The sequence below is a fragment of the Sapajus apella genome, unplaced genomic scaffold (assembly GCF_009761245.1).
Source record: "Sapajus apella isolate SASKATOON/1434 unplaced genomic scaffold, GSC_monkey_1.0 scaffold15, whole genome shotgun sequence".
In the NCBI taxonomy this organism is placed as follows: domain Eukaryota; kingdom Metazoa; phylum Chordata; class Mammalia; order Primates; family Cebidae; genus Sapajus; species Sapajus apella.
The window spans coordinates 27,524,615-27,550,383 of NW_022436955.1; the positions used below are offsets into that span (position 1 = coordinate 27,524,615).

A 25,769-nucleotide genomic window follows, 5' to 3' on the forward strand; every position below is an offset into this window, starting at 1 on the left:
AAAGGAAGCCGAAACAACTACTTTTATTGTTAAACTTTCAATTCACAGATTAAGTTTCAAAGGTTCTTATTTCCCTTTTTTTTTTGAGACAGGGCCTTGCTCTGTCTTAAGGCTGGAATACAGTGGTGTGATCTTGACTTACTTCAGCCTCCACATCCTAGGCTCAAACAGTTCTCCTGCCTCAGCCTCCCAAGTAGCTGCGACTACAGGCATGCACCACCATGCCTGGGTAATTTTTGTATTTTTTGTAGAGACAGGACACGTTGCCTAGGCTGTTCTCAGTTGGCCTTCCAAACTGCTTGGATTATAGGCGTGAGCCACCATGCCCGGCCCATATTTTCCACATTCTTATTAAGACACCCCATCCACAGTGGTCCAATCAACTTTCAAATTAGCTCTGGGGAAAAATACATTTAATGAAAGCTAGAAAACCTAGAGAAGATCTTGCTCATCTTTCACTATAGCTACAGACAGCTCTGCACCACATTTGCACCAATCAGCATGTTTGCCCATGTCCTGCCCTGGAGAGAATTTTACAGACTCACTGACAAGGTGTGTTCACCTATGCTCATCACATAACACTGATTCCGATTCATACCTAATTTATCAATCTAAGACATTACTGGATCACGTAACCTTACATATAACTACCTGACAATATTTTCACATGAAGTTGCTGCTGCTTATTACACATCAAAGTTCACATCAGTGTGGCATGAAGTCAAGAGGATTCCAAGCTAACTCCATCAAAACCTTGCGGGGGTCACACAGCATCTCCCAGTGTGTAGATTTTCACATCTAAGTTCTGAAGACATGATCTAGGAGTGGAAGAGCTTCTGATGTTGACCACGGACCTTCTGAGTGCAAGTCACATCTGGAAATCTTGTAGGCAATGTCATGGGCAAAATTGTGTCCATAAAAAGTGTGCTCAGGTCTGTTTATGATAGATTATCCCATCATGAAAAAACAACCCTACAGAATCCAGACTTTTAACCAATCTACTAGCTTATGCGTCAGCGTACAATGCTGAGCTCTGAATTTTAAATGTGCATGTACTGTCATATTCATATAGTGACACAGTCTTCAAAGCACTAGGTATATGGTTCTCAAAAATGGTTGGCTTTGTAAGACCCAAACTAAAGACATTTCATAGTAGGTTTGAATGTTAATGCATATTGTGAGGGTTTGTCCATAATGATCTTCACACCGATAAAGGTATTCACTAAAATGCAAAAATTCATTACACAAACCAAGAATAAGCTTCTAACTTATTATTTTGACAGATATATCATGTCACACACATAATTTGTCCGTATTTTACTATTCCATAAATACTTAATATTTATATCAATAATGCTACTGGAATGGAATATTACATAGAAAAATGTATGAAAACCAGATATAATAAGCTCTAAAGGGCAAAATTTCAGTTATAAAATGGGTCAGAGGCTGAGAAATCACTACTTATCCACAAGAATTGCTTTATAAATCAAAAGATGACTGCAAGTTTCTCTTACATATCCAAATCTAGGAATAAATTCATTCCATAGCATATTTGAGACAAACCAACAAAAATGTAATGTAGGAAGTTAATATTATTCGTGGCAAACCAACAGAATGAAATTTGGTAGGCTTATTTAGTATGAAAAGGAATAATCTAGATTTTTTAATATGCTATAAGAGTCCATGTTAAGTCATTCTGACAAAAAATCTCTTCAAAAATATGGTAACCATAAAGTTGCTCAAAGACACCACACAGACACAGAGAGAGACACACACACACACACATAATTCTCTAATGAAATACCAGTTGAAGTGCAGCATTTTCTGAACAGATAGTCAAACAGCTAGAGCTACACAATACACACAGATTTTTCCTGCTAATAGTACCAGCAACCTTAGTTATAAAGTAATACTTTTCAGTAGTCTTTCCTGATGCACATTCCAGTACAACTCCTATAGTGAAATAGTCAATTCCCCTAAAAAAGCAACATCCAAAATTATAAAAGCTGACAAATCACATTATATTTCAATACTAGACTGCTGTGCCTCCTAGAACAATAGAAAAGCGTTACTTTTGAACAGCTTAGGAGAAAAGCACTGAAATTTAGATAATCTTCAGTCAGCGTCAGTCATTATTGACTCTGTGCCATTCACACACCCTTGAGGTTTCTTCACAGCACTCTCTGACAGTATCACAGCTGCTTTGCAAATGACACATCAACAGTATGCTAAAAATCAGCAATAAAACACATAAGATAAATTAAATGTGTTTTTCCAAATGTCGGAGTACCAAGGTTCCCAGGAGTCGGCAAAACTTCTCAAGTGGCCATCCAGACTCAGGCCGTGCAGGATAAGGCCTCTTTACGTAGTGAGCGGTTGAGAATATTTGCTCCCCACACCCAGAGCCATTCAGGCATGTACTGTGCAAAAAGAAACTAAAAATGAAAGAGAGAAAGGTTGTAAGGTTAGAACCCTAAAACATCAACACTGAAGGAATAAGACCAGCACATGATACCCACCAATCACAACAAATATCCGCCAATCAATTACAACAAATACTCAACAGTCACAAAACCCACCAAACAACTACAACAATTACCCACCAATCAATCACAACAAATACCCACCAATTACAACAAATACCCACCAATTACAATTACCCACCAATCAAAACAAATACCCACCAATCAATCACAACAATTACCCACCAATGACAATTACCCACCAATTACAATTACCCACCAAGCATAACAAATACCCACCAATCAATCACAACAAATACCCACCAATCAATCATAACAAATACCCACTGATCACAACAACCACCCACCAAACACAACTACTATCCACCAAACACAACAAATACCCACCAATCACAACAATTACCCACCAATCAATCACAAATACACACCAATCACAATTACCCACCAATCACAACAACTACCCACCAATCACAACAAATACCCACCAACCACAACAATTATCCACCAAGCATTACAAATACCCACCAATCAATCACAACAAATACCCACCAATCACAACAAATACCCACCAATCAATTACAACAAATACCCACCAATCACAACAAATACCCATCAGTGATAACAAATACCCACCAATCAATCACAACAAATAACCACCAATCAATCACAATTACCCACCAATCACAAATATCCACCAATCAATCACAACAAATATCCACCAATCACAACAAATACCAATCAATCACAATAATTACCCACCAATCACAACAAATACCCACCAATCACTACAAATATCCACCAATCACAACTATCCAGAAATCACAACAAATACCCACCAATCACAACTACTATCCAGAAATCACAACAAACACCCACCAATCACAAGTACCCACCAATCACATAAAATACAACAAAGGAAAAAATATTCAGTACAGGAACTACTGTATTGAATATCTATTTTTGCCTAAGATCCTGCCCTGGATTCTACAGGGAATAGAAACATGACCACCACCCACCTACCCTACTCTCTGTAATGGGGCTGGACTGTCCTGCATATAAATACAATTCTATCTTTACCTAATATGATATGAACAGCATGTTCACTGGTTAAGAACTACCAAATCACTGGCCAGATGCTGTGGCTCATGCCTGTAATCCCAGCACTTTGGGAGGCCTAGGTGGGCAGATCACCTGAGGTCAGGAGTTCAAGACCAGCTTGGACAACATGGTGAAACCCCACCTCTACTAAAAATACAAACATTAGCCAGGCATGGTGGTGCACACCTGTAGTCCCAGCTACTCAGGAGGCTGAGGCAGGAGAATCACTTGAACCCGGGAGGCAGAGGTTACAGCGAGCAGAGATCGTGCCACAGCACTCCAGCCTGAGTGACAAAGTGAGACTGTCTCACCAACAACAATAAAAAAGCTATAAAACCATTATAGGAATAAGTTAGTCGGAATAGACAGGCACACACATGGTTAGCACTGTATGAGAAAACTGGGGCTTGAGGAGCAGGATGGAACAAAGTTCAACAAGAAAACAGGTCAGAAACACCAGGACCTTGGGATGGTATCTTGACTTATGATGAGGGACGCTCAGGGGACCAGGGGAGGGAGTCTGCTGATGCCGTTCTGCCCTCTCACTCAGGCCTTTGTGCCAGGAGCAGACAGGGCAATGTCTGAAAATGTATTTGTTTGTGATACTGGGAGTGGATGCTACTCGTATCTAGTGACTGGAGGCCTGGAATGCTGCTCAACATCCTGCAATGCCCAGGACGCTCCCCATGACATGGAATTATCTGCTCTCAGTGCCACCAGTGCTGAGGTGGAGAAAGCCCACACTCCTCTAACAGATTTGTCCAGAACTGAATGAAAGTTCTAATGCTGTGTATATTAAAGATGAGAGACAGACAGGCCTTTAGCAAGTACTGACATCTAGCCTTGAACTGAACTGATGCATGATAACAGAGGTCATCCAATCCTCTTGTCAATAAATGGATACAGGTTACTCTCCAGGGAGGAGACACAGACAGACAGACAGATAGACACACACACACACACACACACACACACACACACACACACACAGTGAACAAAAAGAGGAGACAGACACACACACACACACACACACAGTGAACAAAAAGAGGAGACACACACACACACACACACACACACACACACACTCACACACACACTCTGTGAACAAAAAAAAATCAAAGTAGCAAAAGCTACCACAGAAATATGCCACAGACAAAACAGCAAAGGATGAATCAAATCTTTGTTGTAAAACTGGAGATAAAAAATAAGTGTTAAAAGTAATTTGAGTAACATAAAATGAAAATAGAAGGTTTTAACAACTTTATACAGAAAACTACTCCAGTAATTAAACTAGCTTAACATAATTTCTTGGCAGAAAAATACATTCTCAAAGAAAGTTTATCAATGTGAACAAAATTTTATTGTGAGTAAAATGTTGGTGTTTTATACACACAGTCAAAAAAATCTCTACTGCATCTAAACCCCATCATATCTTTATTTCTAAAAATGTTATGCTCAGCAACTTCTAAGACTACTTTTTAGGTTTCTGTGCTTTTCTCAAGTTATTAAAGGACCTGGACACAACTACTTAAATAAAACTGCTTCTTTTTTTTTTTTTGAGACGGAGTCTTGCTGTGTTGCCCAGGTTGGAGTGCAGTGATGCAATCTCAGCTCACTGCAACCTCCGTCTCCTAGATTCAAGTGATTCTCCTGCCTCAGCCTCCCAGATAGCTGGGACTACAGGCATGCACCACTATGCCCAATTAATTTTTTTATCTTTAGTAGAAATGGGGTTTTGTCATGTTGGCCAGGCTGGTCTCAAACTCCTGACCTCAGGTGATGCACCTGCCTCAACTTCCCAAAGTGCTGGGATGAGAGACATGGGCCACCATGCCCAGCCAAAACTGCTTCTTATTTAAAAAAATCTATCACCAAACCTCTTCATAAAAGTAACAATTAACTGTTGATTTACTTGTATGTTTATTTGGTACTGGTAAATCTAATACTCTTTATGCAAACAGTCCCAAAAATATCTGTTTGGTAATTAAGAAAACTCCGAATATTAAAAAAAAAAAAAAAAATTGGCCAGGCGTGGTAGCTCACACTTGTAATCCCAGCACTTTGGGAGGCTGAGGCAGGTGGAACACCTGAGGACAGGATTTTAAGACCAGCATGACGAACATGGTAAAACCTGTCTCTACTAAAAATACGAAAATTAGCCAGGTGTGGTGGCAGGTGCCTGTAATCCCAACTACTCCAGAGGCTGAGGCAGGAAAATTGCTTGAACTCGGGAGGCGGAGGTTGCAGTGAGCCAAGATAGCACCATAGCACTCCAGCCTGGACAAGAGCGAAACTCGGTCTCAAGAAAAAAAAAATTCTAAACTAGGGCACATCTCTTTATTACACCAGATAGAGAACACAAATATAATAATTATGCATTATCATATTAATACTTTGCATCACAATTTCAAATCTCTAACAAAATTACTTTCTGAAGTACTAAAATATCCCAATCCTTTGTCATGCCTGAACAATAAGCTTAAAATACAAATTCTACGCTTCTTGAAAAAATGAGTCTAAAAATATACAGAGATATTACTTGATAAAATGGTTACATGAAATATAACCCTATCTTGTGGTTTTGTGGTTTTCTGGTATTGCGTTTGTCACTTGGAGGTAGCCCTCAAGCTGTATTAGAATCCTTTACTTTCAAATTCCCGTAGAAATACTTTATAGTGTTCTTGTCGTCCTACCATCCCCATCCACTGACAGCAGCATAAGTGTTTTTTTTTTTTTTTTCTTTCTGGAGACAGAGTCTTGCTCTGTTGCCCAGGTTGGAGTGCAGTGGTGTGATCTTGGCTCACTGCAACCTCTGCCTCCCGCGTTCAAGCAATTCTCATGCCTCAGCCTCCCAAGTAGTTGGGACTACAGGCGCACATCACCACGCCCAGCTAGTTTTTCTATTTTTAGTAGAGACGGGGTTTCACCGTCTCTAGCCAGGCTGGTCTCAAATTTCTGACCTCAAGTGATTCGCTCACCTCAGCTTCCCAAAGTGCTGGGATTACAGATGTGAGCCACCACGGCTCAGCCAAAGCAGCCTATTTCACCTTTTAGGTGTCACATACATTGAACTTTTGAAAATTCTTAATATAATAATCTCACAAAAGAGAATTTAGTGTCTTTGCCAAAATCATTAAGTGGCAGGTTTAAGAATCCAAATTTACAATTCTCATCTCAGGCTTTAATCAGATTCCTCCGTATCACTGAGAAAGGTTCAGGATGCATTAATCTAATTATGAGACCTGAAAGCACACACCTACCTGAATAGAATGGGACCAGTATCCTGTGGTCCTTTTGGAAATCCCAAGGGTAGAAACAGCATGATGTGCATAGACTTTTGGCGACGGCACCAACCACGAGCACCTGTGCAAAAAGCTACTGGGCACTGTCGTGTTGGTGGCTACACAGAAAGGGATGAGGCTCTGTACAAAGATTCCCTTAGAGGCATATTCATACTGCAAGGCTCTGCTGAAGTGGTCTAAATAAGCCTGTTAAGACAGAGGGGAGGAGAAGACTTAATTCTGGGTGAACTTGAAAATTCAAGAGAAAAAAAAAAAACTTGCTTCTTAACAATTCAGGAAAAAATACAGGATAAGCAAACATAAATTGCTGACAAAAAGTTCAACAAATCAGACCAAACAACTGTTAATAAATGTTCCGTTGCATTAGGATTTCATTTTCTAGTAAGTACTATCTGACCTTAGAAGCAGAAAATGCAGCCAGCTGAGGAGTGGGTTTGCAGCAGGAGCCGGAAGAGATTGTGACAATGGCACCTTTCTTTCTCTCCACCATTCCTGGTAACACTACATGGACCATCAAACTAGCGGCGGCAATGTTCACATTTATGATGTCCCAGAGTGTGTCCTCGGAGAGCTGCGTGAAATACTGCGGGTAGGGATAAAACACACCCACGTTATTTACCAAGATGCCAATGTCTTTGTCTTTCAGGGCTTCTCGAATGGGAAGGTAGATCTCACGGCCACTGCTGAAGTCCGCAACGATAATATCAGTTTCCACTTTGTACGTGTCGGCTATGTCTTTAGCAACAACCTGCAGCTTCTCCTCGTTCCGACTAATCAGGATGATACTGAGACCTCGGCTTGCTAACTCTTCAGCGTAGGCTTTTCCAATCCCATCTGTTGCACCTAGGATGCAAGTCAGGAAAAGTCAGCATGTGCATTTCACGATGTGACCCTTTAACATGGACCTCAAGTACGCCCTGCCAGGTATAGTCAGAGAAAGATTCACACTAGAAATCAAGTGAGTTCTAGTGCATCTATGAGTCAAGGACACTGTTGCTGAATCAAGAATGTGAAGGACGCATGCGAAACACTCTCCCAGACATCCCGACACGGGGACAGGAAGTCACTTTACATTCACCACAGTGGTTGGAAGATACAGGAGGAATTTGTTTTCAAACTACTATCTGGCTTGAATGAGTGGCAGGAGGTGCTTTTCTGGAAAATACTCATAAATTAAAGTGAAATTCAAAATAAGTGAAGCATTTCTGAAAGTGGTGACAGTTTGTAAAGACAATTTTACAAGGAAGAACAAAAAGGAAAAGCGATTGGTAGGAACGTGGGTCTGGAGGAGGCCTGGGAACAGGAGAGGGCAGATCAGGAAGGATACCAACTATGAGGCAAGTTCTTCCTGAGCTGAGAGCAGTAAGAAAATGTGAACATAATCACGACAGGAGCCGTAACTTGATTTCTGTATCAGTGTGTTCCCATGAAAACATCACATTCAACAGCTCCTTGAATAATGCATCCGACTTCATAGAAAAGATTATTGGGATTGTAAAGTAGGTTACCACTGACGACGGCCCATCTTCCATACTGCTTGATCAGGTCTGCTCTGCTCCCCAGGCGGGGGATAAAATGCAGCCTGATGAGGCTGTAAAAGTCACAGATGACAGTGATGCTTTTTCTGGCCGTATACCAGGCTCCAACCAAAGCTAGAGCTTCTACATAGCAATTGCAAGACCTGGCGATTTCCCTGTACAAGAGGTAGAAGCTGTCAACAGCAGCCATGGCAACCTGCAGGGAGGGGAAAGAGAGAGTCTTTTTTGGTTAATAAATTAAAGGAACATATACAGTCTGAGTGAAGACATCCAGCTAAGGGCATCAGATCTTATCAACTGTGCATTCAAAGAATAATAACTTGTCAAATGCATGTGACCCATGCATTCAGTCTATTTATTTATGTTTTTTTTTTTTTTTTTTTTTTTTAAAAACAGAGTCTCTTTCTGTTGCCTAGGCTGGAGTTCAGAGGCACAATCTTGGCTCACTGCAACCTTTGCCTCCTGGGTTCACGCGATTCTTCTGCCTCAGCCTCCTGAGTAGCTGGGACTACAGGCACCCGCCACCACACCTGGCTAATTTTTTATTTTTAGTAGAGAGAGGGTTTCACCATGTTGGCCAGCCTGGTCTTGAACTCTTCACCTTAGGTGATCCACCCACCTCAGCCTCCCGAAGTACCGGTATTACAGACGTGAGCCACCGTGCCCGGTGAACCAGTCAATTTATGATCTAATCATTTAACATCTGTAGCTTATAAAGTTATTTTCTTCCAAGGAGACTAATCAACATAACTACCAGAAGTTACCAAATTCCCACCAAAATTCAGGTACTACACTACATGTTGTGGCTACACAGATAAACACAATATGCTCTGTACCTGAAACACGCTCCTTGTCTAATAGTGACAGACACGAACCTTCTAATTCACATAGGAGAGGTGCATTTATTTCTTTGTTTTATTCATACACAGAGGACTTACCACCTGTGTAGGGACAAAGCAGATGAAACACAGTGGAACTAAGACATGGCCTTGGCCTCGAAAGCTTGCAATCCACTGGAGACAAAACTGAGCTTTCAAAAACCTTCACATCAATTTGAATTTTTTTTTTTTAAAGAGACACCCTCCAAACTTGGAAAAATGGCTTCTCAAATGACAATGGAGTGAGCACTCCTTCATCTTCTAACTTAATTTGTAACCAGTATGTTGCCTGGCCCCTTACCTTTAAGTAAAGAAAAGCCCAATACAACCCTTTTGAGTGTCCACATAGCAAGCATATACTAAGCACCTACTATGTTCTATGCACTGTGATTCAAAGGATTCACAGATGAACTAAATGAGTGTCCCTAGGTGAAGACACAGACATGTAATAAAACAATTTAAAATGCCACATGATCTGGTAGATGTGCGTCTGCAATCAGAGATAACCCTGCAGAGGCAGACGAAGGCCAGACATGGTGGACCCTGGCCACGGACTGAGTGGGTGGACTTCACCTCGAGCTAAACCAACTGTGCGACCCACGAAGGACAAAATATCAGAAAGACTGCAATAAGCTAAACTTATACTACAGGGAACTCGGATATACACAAACCCAAGGACACAGCCTATATTCTAAAAAGAAGATTGATTTTAAGCCAAAAGAAAATGAAATATAAAACTTCTGGGGGTGGCCCCCTTTAAAATAGAAAAAAAAAAAAAAGTGTGAAAACTAAGAAAAGACTCAACAATAGAGGCAAAAATTAGCCTATGTTTATGAAAGAACGGGTGACTTCCCTCCTACTCCACTGCAGTGTAATCTGACCTCAACCAAGTTTTGCAGAGTAAAAAAGAACCAAGCAGAGGAAAACAGATTAACCACTGAAATGGAAACATGCAAGAATGGCACCAGATTGAGAAAAAAAGGCATACGAAATAATTTTAAAATGGCTGCATAAATATATAAAAATGTGTAGTCTGAATTACAAATCAACAAAACATACAAAAGTAATATGACTGGAAACTGAAGAAATGGATCAGCAGTAGGACTGATAAATGCCCTACAATGAGGAAACAATCTCTCCAACAACAAAGTTCCATACTGGTACCATATTAAGTTGATACTGCTACCATATTAAGTTACCAAATTAGGCTGATGTGGCATTAAGTTTAAAAAATGTTTTCCTGCCAGGCGCGGTGGCTCACGCCTGTAATCCCAACACTTTGAGAGGCCAAGGCAGACAGGCCACTTGAGGTCAGGAGTTCAAGACCAGCCTGACCAACATGGTGAATGAAACCTCATCTCTACTAAAAATACAAAAATTAGCCAGGTGTGGTGGTGAATGCCCAGCTTGGGTGGCTGAGGCAGGAGAATCACCTGAACCCAGAGGCGGAGGTTACAGTGAGCCGAGATCACACCGCTGCACTCCAGGGTGGGCAACAGACTCCATCTCAATAAAACCAAGACTCTATGTTAGACCATCGTAAATTGTGAGGTCTGGAAATAACTCATGAAACGTGTGCCTTTTGTCATAACGAATCAAACACAAGGCCATGAGGAAAGCAGATGCAAAAACAATTACCTGGATATACCAGGACCTCTCAAGCGAAATGTAGTAAAAGTGGGAATAATAAGCTACAAATAAAGAAACCTAGAGGCTTGGAATATTAAGCTTACTCTTGTAATAGCAGATAGGCATATAGCTAGGCTGGTAAAGCAGTGTTTTCAATGCAAAAATAAATACTACATATCAAGATCAATGGCTGTAGCCAAAGCAGTATTTGTGGGGAAATTAGTTGCTGTAAGAGCGTGGAGTAAGGCCCTCGCTACAGAAAGGAGGCCAGGCATGGCTCACGGGGGGACCTCACACTGATGGGAGCTTCCTCCTTAAGCCCGATTTTTTTCAAGAATCTGAACCTTTTTGAAGTAAATCTCTAGCAAAAGGTGCCCGACCACAAAGGGGGTCCCAGATTTTCTGCTGTGATTGTTCCCTGCCCTGGGGTCTCTCACCTTCTCTCTGCCAGTTCTGGGCCGTCAGCAGTATGCAGCTCTGTTTTTTCTCTTAAGGCCAATCTGTGAATAAAACCAATGAGAAACAAATGCCTTTCCTTTTCCTCAGAGTTCCACTGGGAAAACTTTGTATTAAACTAACATCCAAGTGTTCCGAAATGAAGAAAACAGAAAAATTCTTAGGCCATGAATCTATACAAGCAGCAAACCATGTACTAAGGCACTAAGTACCCTCCTCTCAGAGTAAAAAAAGTGCCTGGCATCTGCTGGGGCCATGGTCCACACATCCTCAGGCACAGCCGGGGGGTGCCCCCCTTTTCTTGTGCCTTTCTTCTTAGGGAACATTTCACCAAATGGAACAAAAGCCCATTTCCATCCCAGGGGGCCCTTGGGGAAACAGCCCAGGCACCAGGCCTGGGAAAGGGAGCAGACACAGCTGCCCTGGGTGCCTTTCTCTACCCGGTGCCTGTCTGGGTTTCACCTGGGCCTCCCGCTGCCTCACTCTGCAAACGGCTTCTTCTGCTCCACCTGCAGCGTTCCCTGAAACGTCCACATTGCCACAGGCTGCCTTGGCACCTCTTTCCAAATTCCTGGCAGGGATTCTGGCTGTCCCACCTGAACTCAGGGGTCCACCACCTGTCTAATTTCCTGGCAGGGTAGCAGGGAGGAAGGCATCCTACAGTCTTTGGGGGCAGCCCCCTCGGCTGTGAGCGGGTCAGGTGCTTTAAGGAGGAAATGAAAGGAACCCCGGGTCCTCATTTTCCCTCTCCTCCACCACATACTGTGTTGGAACTGTTCTGCCTCTGACCACCCCCAGCAGGCTGCAGTCCTCCAGGGCCGAGGCCAAATCCCACTCCCTCTCTGTTTCTCCAGCACCTTCCACAACTCCCGGCACATAGAAGCTCAACAGATGTCTGTTGACAGAAACTGCACCACCACGTCTCTGGCTGCAGCACACAGAGTCTTTTCCTGTCCGGTTCTCAGGCTCCACACGGCAGGATCCATCTCAGCCCCCAGCTCAGGAGGAGACCACCCACAAATTCCTTTGATCCTTTACAGAAAGAAAAGCTTGTATGCTAAACCCATTGAGGACCTCCCACTCAGGCCAGCAGAAGAGACACATGCACTGCAGAGGTGAGGACAGGAACCCAGGGCTGAGGGGCTTCAAGCCCATCATGGGCCAGCTTCTCAGCGACCCCACTAGATATCTCTCACCATTGTGTCAGGGGAGCACCATCATGTGCAAGTACCTTAAACGTGTGTTAATACTGTCGCTGCTTCGTATATTTTAAAAGTCAGAGAGCATCGAGGGGGCTGATGGCATTCAAGGTCTGGTCCTTAGCCATGATGGACAGAAACACAAGTTTTTCATTCCTCAGAAGCAATTCAAGACAGAGGGATCTCACCCACATCCACAAAACCCACAGAAGACAGATACATTCAAATGCCAATTTATGAATGGATAGTGAGCAACTTAGTGAAGAAGCCTAAACAAACATGGTCACTGCTCCTTAAGTCTCTCGAGATCTACATGGAAAACCAAACCTCTAGAACAGCAATGAATACAAAGCATCAGATTGAGGACACCATCATGAATAAACCAGGACTCCAGGCCACCCTGTATACAGAGAAGTCAGAGAAAGATAAACCGGGCAACTGCAATGTAAGGTGGCAAGGGCACCCCTGGGGTGAAATGGGTCTTGAAGTGTGAGCAAAACCCCTAGGCAGAGAGGAAGGAAGGGGCCTCCCAGGCCTGCGCCCACGGAGAAAGGCTTGGCAGTGTCAAGGGTCCGGCCTGCTCTGGAAACACTGAGAAGTCCCCACGTGACCAGCACAGACTACACACATCCTGTGTGATGTCCTGTGGGTGTAGATGCACAGGCATAAAGGGGGCTGGGAGGGGCAGACTGGAGGTGCTTTCACGCCAGACATGGACTTCCTCCTTAAGCACCAAGGAAGGGACCTGGTGGGGCTTGTTTGGGAAGGTAATGCAGCACGGCAGGAGGGATGGGTCCTGAGCCCTGGTCTCCCAGCTGGGGGTGAAGGATGGCTGCAGGGAGAGCACAGGCTCTGTGGCCCCTGCTACTCCTCAGCCTTGCCAGACACTTCACACATTCGCTCGTACCCTGACAGGCCAAATATGGAAGAAATTGAAAATTAAAACTCATGACCTCCTCTCAATCTTCTTCCCCACCCTTCTGTACATGATGAAAATAACATCTTTCTCACGACAAAAGAAATCAGTACTTTCCCCAAAGCCACCAAATTTCAAAAGCTCATGGCCTCTCACTGAAACAACGCGTTAACGGAGTTTATCACACATTTAAGTCTAGAAGCCCACTAAGGCATGTGTAGATATCAAGCTGCATCAAACTTGCTTTAGGTGTCTGACGAGTTAATTTTTTGCAGATTGATTAGTTAAAGCTATCAGTCTGTGCTATGTGAGTGTTCGTCCCTACTCCCATTCATGTCTGGAATCCTAACCCCCAGGTGATGGTTTAAAAGGGAGGGCCTTTGGGAGGTGATCAGATAATGACGGCCCCTCTACCTTGATCTTGGACAACTCAGCCTCCCAAACTGTGAAAAGTAAGTGTTTGCTGTTTCCAAGCCACCCAGTTCATGGTATTTTGTTATAGCGGCTCCAAACAGACTAAGGCAGTCTACAAGCCAGAAACCCAGGATGTGGAGAGCAGTACTAACACACAGGAAAATTTGATTCCTGTGCAAACTACCGGCAAAAAGTTATTCTAAAGCTCTGTTTTCTCAGAGAGTAGAATGGTGGTTGCTAGAGGTGGGGGCGTGGGTGGGAAGTTTTGGTCAAAGGGTATAAACTTTCAATTATAAAATGTCTAAGTCTGGAGATCTAATGTACAGTACGGTGACCGTAGTGAACAATACCGAAATGTGTGCTTAGAATCTGCGTAGAGGGTGGATCTCAAGTGTTCTTACCATTAAAAAAAAAAAGCAGACTGGGCGCAGTGGCTCATGCCTGTAATCCCAGCACTTTGGGAGGCCGAGGCGGGTGGATCACGAGGTCAAGAGATCGAGACCATCCTGGTAAACATGGTGAAACCCCGTCTCTACTGAAAATACAAAAAATCAGCTGGTCATGGTGGCACGTGCCTGTAATCCCAGCTACTCAGGAGGCTGAAGCAGGAGAATTGCCTGAACCCAGGAGGCGGATGTTGCAGTGAGCCGAGATTGCGCCATTGCACTCCAGCCTGGGTAACAAGAGCGAAACTCCAACTCAAAAAAAAAAGCAAAAAACGGTAACTGAGGTGATGAACATGTTAACTAACTTGGTTGTGGTGATCATTTCACAAAGTATATATATATCAAATCATCATGCTGTACACCTTAAATAAATATAATTTTATTTGTCAGTTATACTTCAATGAATTTGGGAAAATATAAAATAATTTTTTTAAAAAAATTAAAGATTTTTTTCTCACCTCTGCAGGAAATGAAAACATCTGTGAACAAAACCAGAACTGTACCCAAACTAGAAAAAGAAGAGCAATTCCCTATTATCTTTTAAGCATTTTCTACTTCTGTAGGGCAACAGTTATCAAAAACCTACAGGAAACATTACAACTACAAAAGCATCATGGGAAAACTGTGGTCAAAACTGCAAGGAGCAAAGTCACCTCTTCAAAGCACCACTGCTGTGGCACATAACACGATGCCACTCCAGAGTGAAGGGGACTCCACTTAGCAGCGTAAAGGGCAATACAATCTAATACAAAAACTTTCATGAACCAGGAGTTCTGGAGGAAAGTCCTGGCTGCAACACAGACGTGACCAAGCTATCCTAATGAATGTGACGTGGGGCGGGTGGTAAAAGAACACAAGACAGATTGGCCGGGGTTTTAAAGAAGACAAAGCAAGTGTGATGGAAAAAGAGAATCAAAGCACCAGCAAATGACATATAGTGTGGTGCGCTGAGTAATGGCCTCCAGGGATACCTACAGCCTCATCCCCAGACCCTGTAAATACGTTACCTTATGTGACAAAAGAGACTCTGGAGATGTGATTGAGTTAAGGACTCTGAGGTGGACAGAGTATCCAGATGGGTCCAGTATCATCATGTGTCCTTCTAAGGGGGACAGGAAGACCAAGGACAGCAATGTGACTACAGAGGGAGAGGTCAGAGAGAGCTCGAGTTGAGGGTGCTGTGCTGCTGGGGTTAGATGATGTACAGAAGGGTCACCAGTCAGGACTGGAGGAGGCCTCTAGAAGCCGGCAGACACAAGAAAACGATTCTCCCCTGGAGCCTCTGTTTTCCAGAGGAAAACAGCCCTGCTAACACCTTGACTTTAGCCCAGTTCAGAAGGATTTCTGATTCCCATCTCCAGAAGGAAGATACATTTGTGTCATTTTAAGCCACTACATTTGTGGCAATTTATCACATCAGTCACAGGGGATAAGGATAAACAGCGGGAGGAAGGGATGCATGAAGTCAATCCAACTTTCTGGACAGTGAAGGGACAAGCTGAAAACTCTGCACTTCCCTTAAGCCAAAACCACTACATTCATTCAGGAGCCAGAAAGTCTCAGAGATCCCTACCATCTTTGACTGACCAGGGGAAACCTGAAGTCCTTCTCCTCATCAGCTGGGATCGTCCAGCTTTTCACTAAGGCTCAACGGCTATGGCTGTTTCCATTGAAAATATTTTTTCAGCCAGGCGCAGCAGCTCATGCCTGTAATCCCAGCACTTTGGGAGGCCAAGGCAGGCTGATCATAAAGTCAGGAGTTCGAGACCAACCTGGCCAATATGGTGAAACCTCATCTCAAAAAAAAAAAAAAGAAAGTATTTTTTCATAAAAACCTTACTTTTTCAGAGTGTGAATCTGTCTTGTACTTAGTACTCTGAATCCTCTCTGTTCTTCCTGACCTTTCAAGTCCCATGCCTTCTCCTCAGTTCAATCACTTCCTGACAAGCAGCAACAACATGTCAACCCTGGGGGCAATGTCCCTTCCCACCTGGTCCCTTCCCTTCCCTTCCCAGTCCGTGGCATTGCCCCCGCCTTGGGGTTCCTCTTCACCTCTCTTACCCATGTGGCACTTAGCACACACTGCTTTGGAGTCTATTTAACACTCAACTTGCTTATATCTTGGTTGTCCAAGGAGAGCACAGGCCTCTGGAGGGCAGAAAATGGATAGAGAACTATTCTGTAACTTAAAAAAAAGTTTCTTTTTTGTTTTTGGAGACAAGAGTCTTGCTCTGTCTTCCAGGATGGAATGCAATGGCACAATCTCGGCTCACTGCAACCTCCAGCTCCCGGGTGCAAGCGATTCTCCTGCCTTAGCCTCCAGAGTACCTGGGATTATAGGTGCCCATCACCATGCCCAGCTAATTTTTGTATTTTTAATAGAGACGGGGTTTCACCATGTTGGTCAGGCTGGTGTCGAACTCCTGACCTTAAGTGAACCACCCACCTCTCCTGATCTCAAGTGATCCACCCGCCTCAGGCTCCCAAAGCACTGGGATGAAGGGCGTGAGCTACTGCGCCAAGCAAAATTTTTAAAATATATACAAAAGTACGTAAAACCTATTATGCACAGTTCACATAATTAAAAAACAGCCATTTAGCCACCAGCCTACTTAACAAAACCAGTGAGCTGGAAGACCTGTATGCTGCTCTTCTGATTACAGCCCCTCCTCTAGCCTGGAGGCAGCCTCTCTCCTACATTTTGGGGTAATCACTCCCTGGCTTTTTAACAAAACAGTTGTACACCCCAAGCATGTATTCTGAAACAGTGACAGTACTAAGTTTCTCCTGGTTTTGACCCTCACGTAAAGGAACCACACTGCATGTACCCTTGGTGACTTGTTTCTTTCACTCAACATTACTCCCGAGACTCAGTCATGACCCTGCAGCTGCACCCCATTCTCCTCCACAGTTGCACAGCAACTCACAGTTCAGATGCACCACAATCCACAGATCCCCCTGCTGCTGTGGCCGGGCACCTGCATTGTGTTTGCTGGTTTTTACTTGACAGTTAGGAACAGCGCTGCAGGGAGCACCTGTCGTCATCTCCCACACACCTGTGCAAGAGTTCTCAGGCCAGGCACAGTAGCTTGTGCCTGTAATCCCAGCACTTTGAGAGGCGGAGGTGGCCAGATCACGAGGTAAACAGATCGAGATCATCCTGGCCAACATGGTGAAACCCCGTCTCTGCTAAAAGTACAAAAAATTACCCGGGCGTGGTGGTACACACCTGTAATCATAGCTATTAGGGAGGCTGAGGCAGAAGAATCACTTCAACCTAGGAGATGGAGGTGCAGCGAGCCAAGATTGTGCCACTGCACTCCAGCGTGGCGACAGAGGGACACTCCAACTCAAAAAAAGGCCGGGTGTGGTGGCTCATGCCTGTAATCCCAGCACTTTGGAAGGCCAAGGGGGGTGGATCATGAGGTCAGGAGATTAAGACCAGCCTGGCCAACATGGTGAAGCCTTGTCTCTACTAAAAATACAATAAAGTAGCCAGGCGTGGTGGCCTGCATCTGCAGTCCCAGCTACTTGGGAGGCTGAGGCAGAGGAATCGTTGGAGCCAGGAGGCAGAGGTTGCCAGTGAGCCAAGATAGTGCAACTGCACTCCGGCCTGGAGACAGAGCAAGGCTCTGTCTCAAAAAAAAAAAAAAAAAAAAAGAGTTCTCAAAGGGATATGCCCATGGTTGAATTGCTGGGCCACGTGCATCCCACTGCCAAATGCCTTTCCAAAGCAGCAGAACCCATTCACACTCCCATCAGCAGCGGGTTCACACCACTCCCCAATGTCACTGGCTAGTAGCTCCAAAGTTTCACCTTCTGCCGACAGGGTGGCTGTGAAATGGTATCTCATTATGGTTTTAATTTACATTTCCCTGGTTACTAACGCTGCAGTCCTTTTTACATGTATGTGCTGTTTGTGCTTTGTAATCTATGAAATACCCATTCCTATCTTTTGTCCTTTCCTTCTTTTTCTCTCAGAATTGTAAGAATTCTTTAGATATTCCAGATACTAGCTCTCTGTATGTTTTGTGTCTCATTATAGTGTCTTTGATGAACTAAAGGTGTCATTACTTTGAGATAAGGTCTGGCTCTATTGCCCAGGCTGATATGCAGTGGCACAATCACAGCTTACTGCAACATCTGCCTTCAGGGCGCAAGCCACTCTCCCACCTCAAGTAGCTGGGACTAACTGGGCTTGGTGTGTACCACCAAGCCCAGCTAATTTTTTTTTTTTTTTGTAGAGACAGGTTTTCATCATGTTGCCCAGGCAGGTCTCAAACACCTCGACTCCAAGTGATCTGCCCATCTGGGCCTTCTAAAGTGCTGGGATTACAAGTATGGGCCACCACACCTGGCTGACTGCCTTAAACTTGAAGTAGACAAATGCAATCAATCTTTCTCCTTTAGGGTTTGCACTCACTACGTTTTATTTCAGAAATCTCTCCTTAGCCTCAGGTCATGAAGAATTCTTTTTAAATTATTTTCTATAAATTTTACAGTTTTGCTTTTTCAGTTTAAGTCTTTAATCCACCTGGTGCTTTGTGATGGTGTGAGGCTGGGATCTCATAAATCTTTAATATTCCTCCTCAGCACCTGACATGTTGCTATGTAGACAATTTTATGCAATAAACAGAATCAAATACTGCTTTGGGTTCAAAGCTCAAATTTCACTCTTGAGAAAAAATTTAAGAAGCTTCTCATACTTTGTGTCAGCACTTTGACAAAGTTAGTATTGGTGTATCATGACTTTTTGAGGCTTCTTTACCTTCACTGCAAATTTTTGGTACAGGACTAAATGCACAATGAAGCTGAGCTAAAAGAAGAGCAACATAGAATTAGAAACCTGGATTCTCATCCAAGATCCAATACTCCTCAATGTCCTGTCTGTATTTGTGCAATAAGAATCAAAATAGGCCAGGTGCAGTGGCTCACACCTATTAATCCTAGCACTCCAGGAGATGGAAACCATCCTGGCCAACACGGTGAAACCCTGTCTCTACTAAAACACAAAATATTAGCCAGGTGGCCGGGCATGGTGGCTCACGCCTGTAATTCCAGCACTTTGGGAGGCTGAGGCAGGCGGACCACATTAAGTTGGGAGTTTGAGACAAGCCTGACCAACATGGAGAAACTCCGCCTCTACTAAAACCACAAAATTAGCCAGGCGTACTGGTGCATGCCTGTAATCCCAGCTAATTGGGAGGCTGAGGCAGGAGAATCGCTTGAACCTGGGAGGCAGAGGTTGCGACAAGCCAAGATTGTGCCATTGCATTCCAGCCTGGGCAACAATAGCGAAACTCCGTCTAAAAAAAAAAATGAGCTGAGCGTGATGGTGCACACCTATAGTCCCAGCTACTCCGGAGGCAGAGGCAGGAGAATCACTTGAACCCAGGAGGAGGAGAATGCAGTGAGCTGAGATCACACCACTGCACTACAGCCTGGTGACAGAGTGAGACTGTCTCAAAATAGAAAAATTAAAAAAAAAAAATTAGCCGGCGTGGTGGCTCATGCCTGTAATCCCAGCACTTTGGGAGGCCAAGGTGGGTGGATCAGGAGGTAACAGAGATTGAGACCATCCTGGCCAACATGGTGAAACCCCATCTCTACTAAAATACAGAAATTAGCTGGGCATGGTGGTGCATGCCTGTAGTCCCAGCTACTCTGGAGGCTGAGGAAGGAGAATTGCTAGAACCTGGGAGGCGGAGGTTGCAGTGAGCAGAGACTGCACCAAGGCACTACTCCAGCCTGGGGCCTGGCAACAGAGCAAGACTCTGTCTCAAAAAAAAAAGGAATTAAAATTATCAGCCATCCCACTCCTAGGCAGATACCAAGATAATTAGAAACTTTCACTCACATAAAAATTTCTACATGCATGTTCCCAGCAGCCTACTCACAATTACCAAAAGGCAAAAACAAACAAAATGTCCATCAATGAATGAATACGCAAAATGTGGTGTCATCCATACAAAGGAATATTATTCAGCCATTAAAAAAGCATGAAGTACCAACACAGAGTACAACATGGATAAACCTTGAAAACATTGTGCTAAGGGACAGAAAGCAAACACAGAAGGCCATATATTTTATGTTTCCACTTGGATGAAATGTCCAGAGTAGGCAAATCCATACAGACTGAAGATAAGTTAAGGCTGCTGGGGGAGAGGGGAAGGGGGAAAAGGGGTATGACTGCTAATGGGGTTGGGGTTTCTTTTGCAGGTGATGAAATGTTCTGGAATTAGTTACTGGTGATGGTTGCACAGATTGTGAATATAGTAAGAACTACTGAGTTACGGCGCGTGGTGGTGCACATCTGTAATCCCAGCACTTTGAGAGGCCAAGGTGGGTGGATCACCTGAAGTTAGGAGCTCGAGACAAGCCTAGTAAACATGTTGAAACCCTGTCCCTACTAAAAATACAAAAATTAGCCAGGTGTTGGTGGTGCACATCTGTAATCCCAGCTACTCAGGCGTCTGAGGCAGGAGAATTACTTGAAACTGGGAGGTGGAGGTTGCAATGAGCCAAGATCTCAACACTGCACACCAGCCTGGCCAAGAGAGACATTTCACCTCAAAAAAAAAAAAAAAAAAAAAAAATACTGAGTTGTACACTTTAAAATGGGTAAACTGATAAATTTTATGTAGTGTGAATTTTATTTCAATTTTTAAAAACCTACTTAAAAAAAAAGGAGCACCAATTTGTTTAACTCTGTGCCCCTGGAATATTCCTGCAGTGATTAAAACCACAAACTCGGCAGGGCTCAGTGGCTCACATCTGTAATCGCAGAGCTTTGGGAGGTCAAGGTGGGCAGATCATTTGAGGCCAGGAGTTCAAGACTAACCTGACCAACGCAACGAAACCCCACCTCTACTTTAAAAAAAAAAAAAAAAAAAAATTAGCTGGGTGTGGTAGCACGTGCCTGTAATCTCAGCTACTTAGGAGGCTGAGGCACAGATGCGCTTGGGCCCAGGAGGGGGAGGCTTCAGTGAGCCGAGATCGCAGGCACCACTGCACTTCAGCCTGGGCGACTGGGCGAGACTACTTCAATCAATCAATCAATCAATCACACACTCCAAAAGGAGCCTGCCTGGGTTGAAATCCAGCTTCCCATTTAAGAGCTGTGTGTCCTGAGCGAAGTTACTTTGCCTCTGCACGTTGCTCACATCACCTGTACAAGAAGGGTTAACAGTTCCTAAGATCTACAAAAAGAATAAAATGAGGTGGTCCATAGAAAGCACTTAGAACAGTGTCCGTTCTGGAGTGCTCAACAGACCTAAGCTATTAGCCACAATTACTGTGCTTGACATTAGCTATTGGATATCTATGGCGGTCAGAGTAAAACTGAGAGCTCACTTTATGCCCAAGACTCTGCTAAGTGCTTTATCCTATTGTCTCACTTTATTCTCTCATTAACCTTATAAAGCACGGTCAGACGCTCCTGTTTACAGATAGGGAAATTGAGGCTTACAGAGGTAAAGTAGTATACCTAGGGCCCCGCAACTCAGAGAAGGCTGATTGCAATTTAGATGGAGGTCTATCAAGCCGCACAGTCCTAGCCAGGGAGCCCGCTGTGAGACTCCCAGACAGCCTCGCAGTCATCTGTACACATCCTGCTGGGATCGCCGAGGGGCGCTGCAGAGATCTGGTTTCCCCGGCTGTGTTTGGGCGGCACGTTCAGGAGAACAGGGACCTGCCTGGTTCGTGTTCCCAGTCCTTTCCCTCCAGCAGCCGGCAAGGCCCAGTCAACACAAGCAAACTCGGAAATCCCGGCGGAACCCACGACCGCTTCATGAGGAATCGGCGTGCCCTTTCTTTAGGAGCTCGATTATTCTGAATTATTTCCATTTTAGAAAAACACAGCAACAACTCAAACCAAATCGTTTAGATAGGAGAATAAAGCAGCACCGACAAAGGAGGCGACTGCCGGAGCCGCTCGGGGGAGGAGCCAGGTGAGAGGCTGCAGGGAGAGCAGGGCGCGCGCCGGCGACCACAGGGTCTGGGGTTTGAGGGGCGAGGCCCGGGAGAAGGGACTCTGGGGTTGCAGCGCCGCGGCTGGGGGCGTGGGGATGGAGCCGGGGGAAGGGGAGCTCTGAGATGTGAAGGGGCGGGGCTGGGGTGTTTGGTCTGGAAAGAGGGAGTCTCACGGAAGGAAGGGACGAAGATTTCCTGGGGTTCCCGGCGCCAAAGGGCTTCGGGGCCGGTTGGCGCGGAGGGAGCCCGGGGCCCGGGGGGCGTGGTGAGAGCTCAGAGGGGTCGGGCCGAGCAGTCGGCTGGCGCTACAGAGACCGAGGAGGGATCTGGGGCGGAAGGGCTGCTAGAGGGCACCCAGGGCGCCGGGGGCGCGATACCTGCAAGGCGGCGTAGTCCTCTAAACTGGTCCCGCCAGACCCGAGCGGCCACCGCCCCCGTCTCCGCAGCCTCAGCTGCCGCCTGGCCGCGCCCCCACGTGACCCGCGCACGCGCCGAGGGCGGAGCCGTCGCAGGACCCGTCCCCGGCGTCCCCGGCGCGCAGTCGCGTCCCGAGTGCGCGTGCGCGGGGGTTGCCTTGGCGACCGGGAAAACGTTGAACTGCAACAGCTGGGGCGCCAGAGGCTGGCGAGGAAGGAAAGCGGGGAGTCTCCGGCTGTGCCGCGGACTGTAGCAACGTCCGCCGCAGAACTGGGTTCCCCACAGCTGCGGGGCGTTCGGTGGCGCAGAAGTGAACATGCACCCTGAGCCCTCGGAGCCTGTGGCGGATGGGGCAGGAAAGCTGGACTGCACGCAGGAGCGCGGCGTGGAGGAGTCTGCGGGTGACCACGGGAGCGCAGGCCTAGGGGGCTGCTGCAAGGAAGGTGCCGACCGCCCCCCCAGGGAGGGCGGGGGGGGAGAGGGGCCGACCCGGCTGGGCGCTCCAGCCTCCTTCCCACACCATATACCCGATCTTCAGAGCCAAATAATAACAGTGATAAAGGTACCAAACAACGCTCTGCAGTAGGGGCTTCTCTCCCCACTTGGTACAGAGAAGGAAACAGATACTTCAGAGGTTATAAAACTTGCTCCAAACAGATAATCCTCGGCTAGTCAGTGACAGAACAGACTCGGCTACACGCGAGTCTGTCACCACGTAAGATCAAAGGCTTTCTCCCCCTCCAGACGGCATGTTGTGTCAGCACAACACATTCTGATTGAATTTGGAGTCTAGTCCAGTGCCTGACCTAAGGTAGAGTGTCTGAATGAAGACTTTGTGGCTCTGGGGTCACTCTGTGACCCCCTCACCATAGTTTGACAGAATGGACTTGAAAGATCAGCTTCATGGCCAGGCGCGGTTGCTTACGCCTGTAGTCCCAGCACTTTGGGAGGCCGAAGCAGGCGGATCACCTGAGGTCAGGAGTTTGAGACCAGCCTGGCCAACAAGGTGAAACTCAATCTCTACTAAAAATACAAAAATTAGCCGGGAATGGTGGTGCACGTCTGTAATCCCAGCTACTTGGGAGGCTAAGGCAGGAGAAACACTTGAACCTGGGAGGCGGAGATTGAAGGGAGGCAGAGGTTGCAGTGAGCCAAGATCATACCACTGCACTCCAGCTTGGGTGATAGAGCAAGACTCCATCTTAAATAAATAAATAAGTAAATATTAAAAAAAAAAAAAAAAGATAGACTTCAGCTTCTGCTCCCCACTAGACTTGGTGCCGGAAGGGAAACCTTTTAGTGATTAGATTAGAAAGATAATTGATTTGTGTTCCAGCTTCTGAACCGAGGCAACAAATAAAGCAGCTGATTTGTGTTCCAGGCAACAAATATATCTTAAGCATAATCTGTCCTGACAAACCTTGTGTGAAGAGCCATAGGGAACTGGCATGGCTCAGTGGGAAGACACCAGCTTTGGAGCCAAAGATACTGGGTTCAGGTGGAGCCTCAGCAGCTAGCCAGCTTTATGGCTGTTGGCCCAGAGCTTAACCTCTCTGAGCCCTAGTCTCCTCATCTGTAAGCTGAGATAATTATATGGGAATATATAGAGATAATTATAACTAAATGTTCCAGCATATAGTGGGCCATTATTAAATGGTAGTTCTTGCTATTAATTGATTACATATTAATATTAATATGTTGAACATTTATTCTTTACTTTTTCCACATTTATCTGCAGTTTCCTGTGGCTGGGCATTCTATGCAAAATTGATGAGTTTAAGACACACTCCCCACACACAGAGCGTTTAGTCTTGTTCAATACATCACACAAACACACAGAAAGCAGCAGACCAGAGCTCTTAATGTTAAGTGCAGTTGAATTGGTCAATTTGGAATGACCTTTGAAAAAAATTGTTCATTTCAATGTGCTCATTTTCTTTTTATCAAAGATATTCTCACAATTTTTGTTTCTTTTCATATGATTTTCCTTTTGAGGATTTTTTTTTTTTTTTTTTTTTTTTTTGAGATGACTCTAGGTCTGTTGCCAGGCTGGAGTGCAGTGGTGTGATCTCGGCTCACTGCAACCTCCTCCTCCCTGGTTCCAGCGATTCTCCTGCCTCAGCCTCCTGAATAGCTGGGATTACAGGCACGTGCCACCATGTCCAGCTAATTTTTTGTGTTTTAGTAGAGATGGGGTTTTACATGTTGGCCAGGATGGTCTGGATCTCCAGACCTCGTGATCTGCACACCTCAGCCTCCCAAAGTCTGGGATTACACGTGTGAGCCACCGCGCCCGGTCGTATTTTTTTTTTAAAAGATGTAATCTCACTATGTTGCCCAGGCTAGATCTTCCGGCCTCAGCCTCCTGAGTAGCTGGGATTACAGGCATGCTGCACCACACTTTGCTTGAGAAATTTTTTAAAAGGCAAAAGAACAAAGAACATTAAAACAGATACCCATGTTTTGTCCCCCAAGAACTGAAAACGATTAACATTTTATCATATTTACTTGAAGTCTTTTTTAATGAAAGAAATAAGCCCCTCTGCAAAATAAATAAAAATAAAAATGAATAAGGCTGGGTGCAGTGGCTCACACCTGTAATCCCAGCACTTTGGAAGGCTGAGGAGGGCAGATCACCTGAGGTCAGGAGTTTGAGACCACCCTGGCCAACATGGCAAAACCTCATCTCTACTGAAAAAACAAAAAAAAAATTAACTGGACATGATGGCAGGCACTTGTAATACCAGCTACTTGGGAGGCTAAGCATGACAATCACTTGTACCTGGCAAGCGGAAGTTGCAGTGATCCGAGATCCTACCACTGCACTCCAACCTGGGGGATAGAGCAAGACTGTCTCCAAAATAAATAAATAAATAAATAAATTTCACATAAAGTTTGTGTTCCTTTTGTTCTCTCTCCCCCACCCCATTTCTAATCCCATTCCTTTCGTGCCTTTTCCAGAATTTTATATGGATTCTTTCCAGCACTTCTGTATACCTATGTGGCCCGAAACAATGCA

General features: G+C 45.0%; 2 protein-coding genes across 3 annotated transcripts in view; one reads left to right on the forward strand and one right to left on the reverse strand.

Moving 5' to 3' along the window:
- HSDL1 (hydroxysteroid dehydrogenase like 1) lies at positions 1-22,826 on the reverse strand. Of its 2 annotated transcripts, XM_032284554.1 has the most exons (6): positions 22,711-22,826; positions 11,369-11,431; positions 8,395-8,620; positions 7,284-7,729; positions 6,845-7,072; positions 1-2,438 (listed from the first exon to the last, which is right to left on the reverse strand). In XM_032284554.1, exons 3-6 carry the CDS (start codon positions 8,612-8,614, stop codon positions 2,340-2,342), a joined length of 993 nt encoding a protein of 330 aa, XP_032140445.1. In that variant the 5' UTR covers positions 8,615-8,620; positions 11,369-11,431; positions 22,711-22,826; the 3' UTR covers positions 1-2,339. The 2 variants fall into 2 exon arrangements, with proteins under 2 accessions (XP_032140445.1, XP_032140446.1); XM_032284555.1 differs by lacking the exon at positions 11,369-11,431 and having other exon boundaries at positions 22,711-22,815.
- A 58-nt stretch (positions 22,827-22,884) lies between these two features.
- Positions 22,885-25,769, forward strand: part of DNAAF1 (dynein axonemal assembly factor 1) — a 31,510-nt gene continuing 28,625 nt past the window's right edge. Inside the window, exon 1 of the mRNA XM_032284560.1 lies at positions 22,885-23,193. Within this exon, the coding sequence (XP_032140451.1) occupies positions 23,067-23,193 (127 nt within the window). The 5' untranslated portion in view covers positions 22,885-23,066. The remainder of the gene's footprint in view (positions 23,194-25,769) is intronic.

Coding starts and splice junctions, on each gene's coding strand:
- HSDL1 (XM_032284554.1), bottom strand. CDS start 8,614: ATGGCTGCTGTTGACAGCTTCTACCTCTTGTACAGGGAAATCGCCAGG. Junction 7,730..8,394: donor AAGATGGGCCGTCGTCAGTG/GTAACCTACTTT, acceptor CTTGCATCCTAG/GTGCAACAGATGGGATTGGA. Junction 7,073..7,283: donor CTGCATTTTCTGCTTCTAAG/GTCAGATAGTAC, acceptor CTGTCTTAACAG/GCTTATTTAGACCACTTCAG.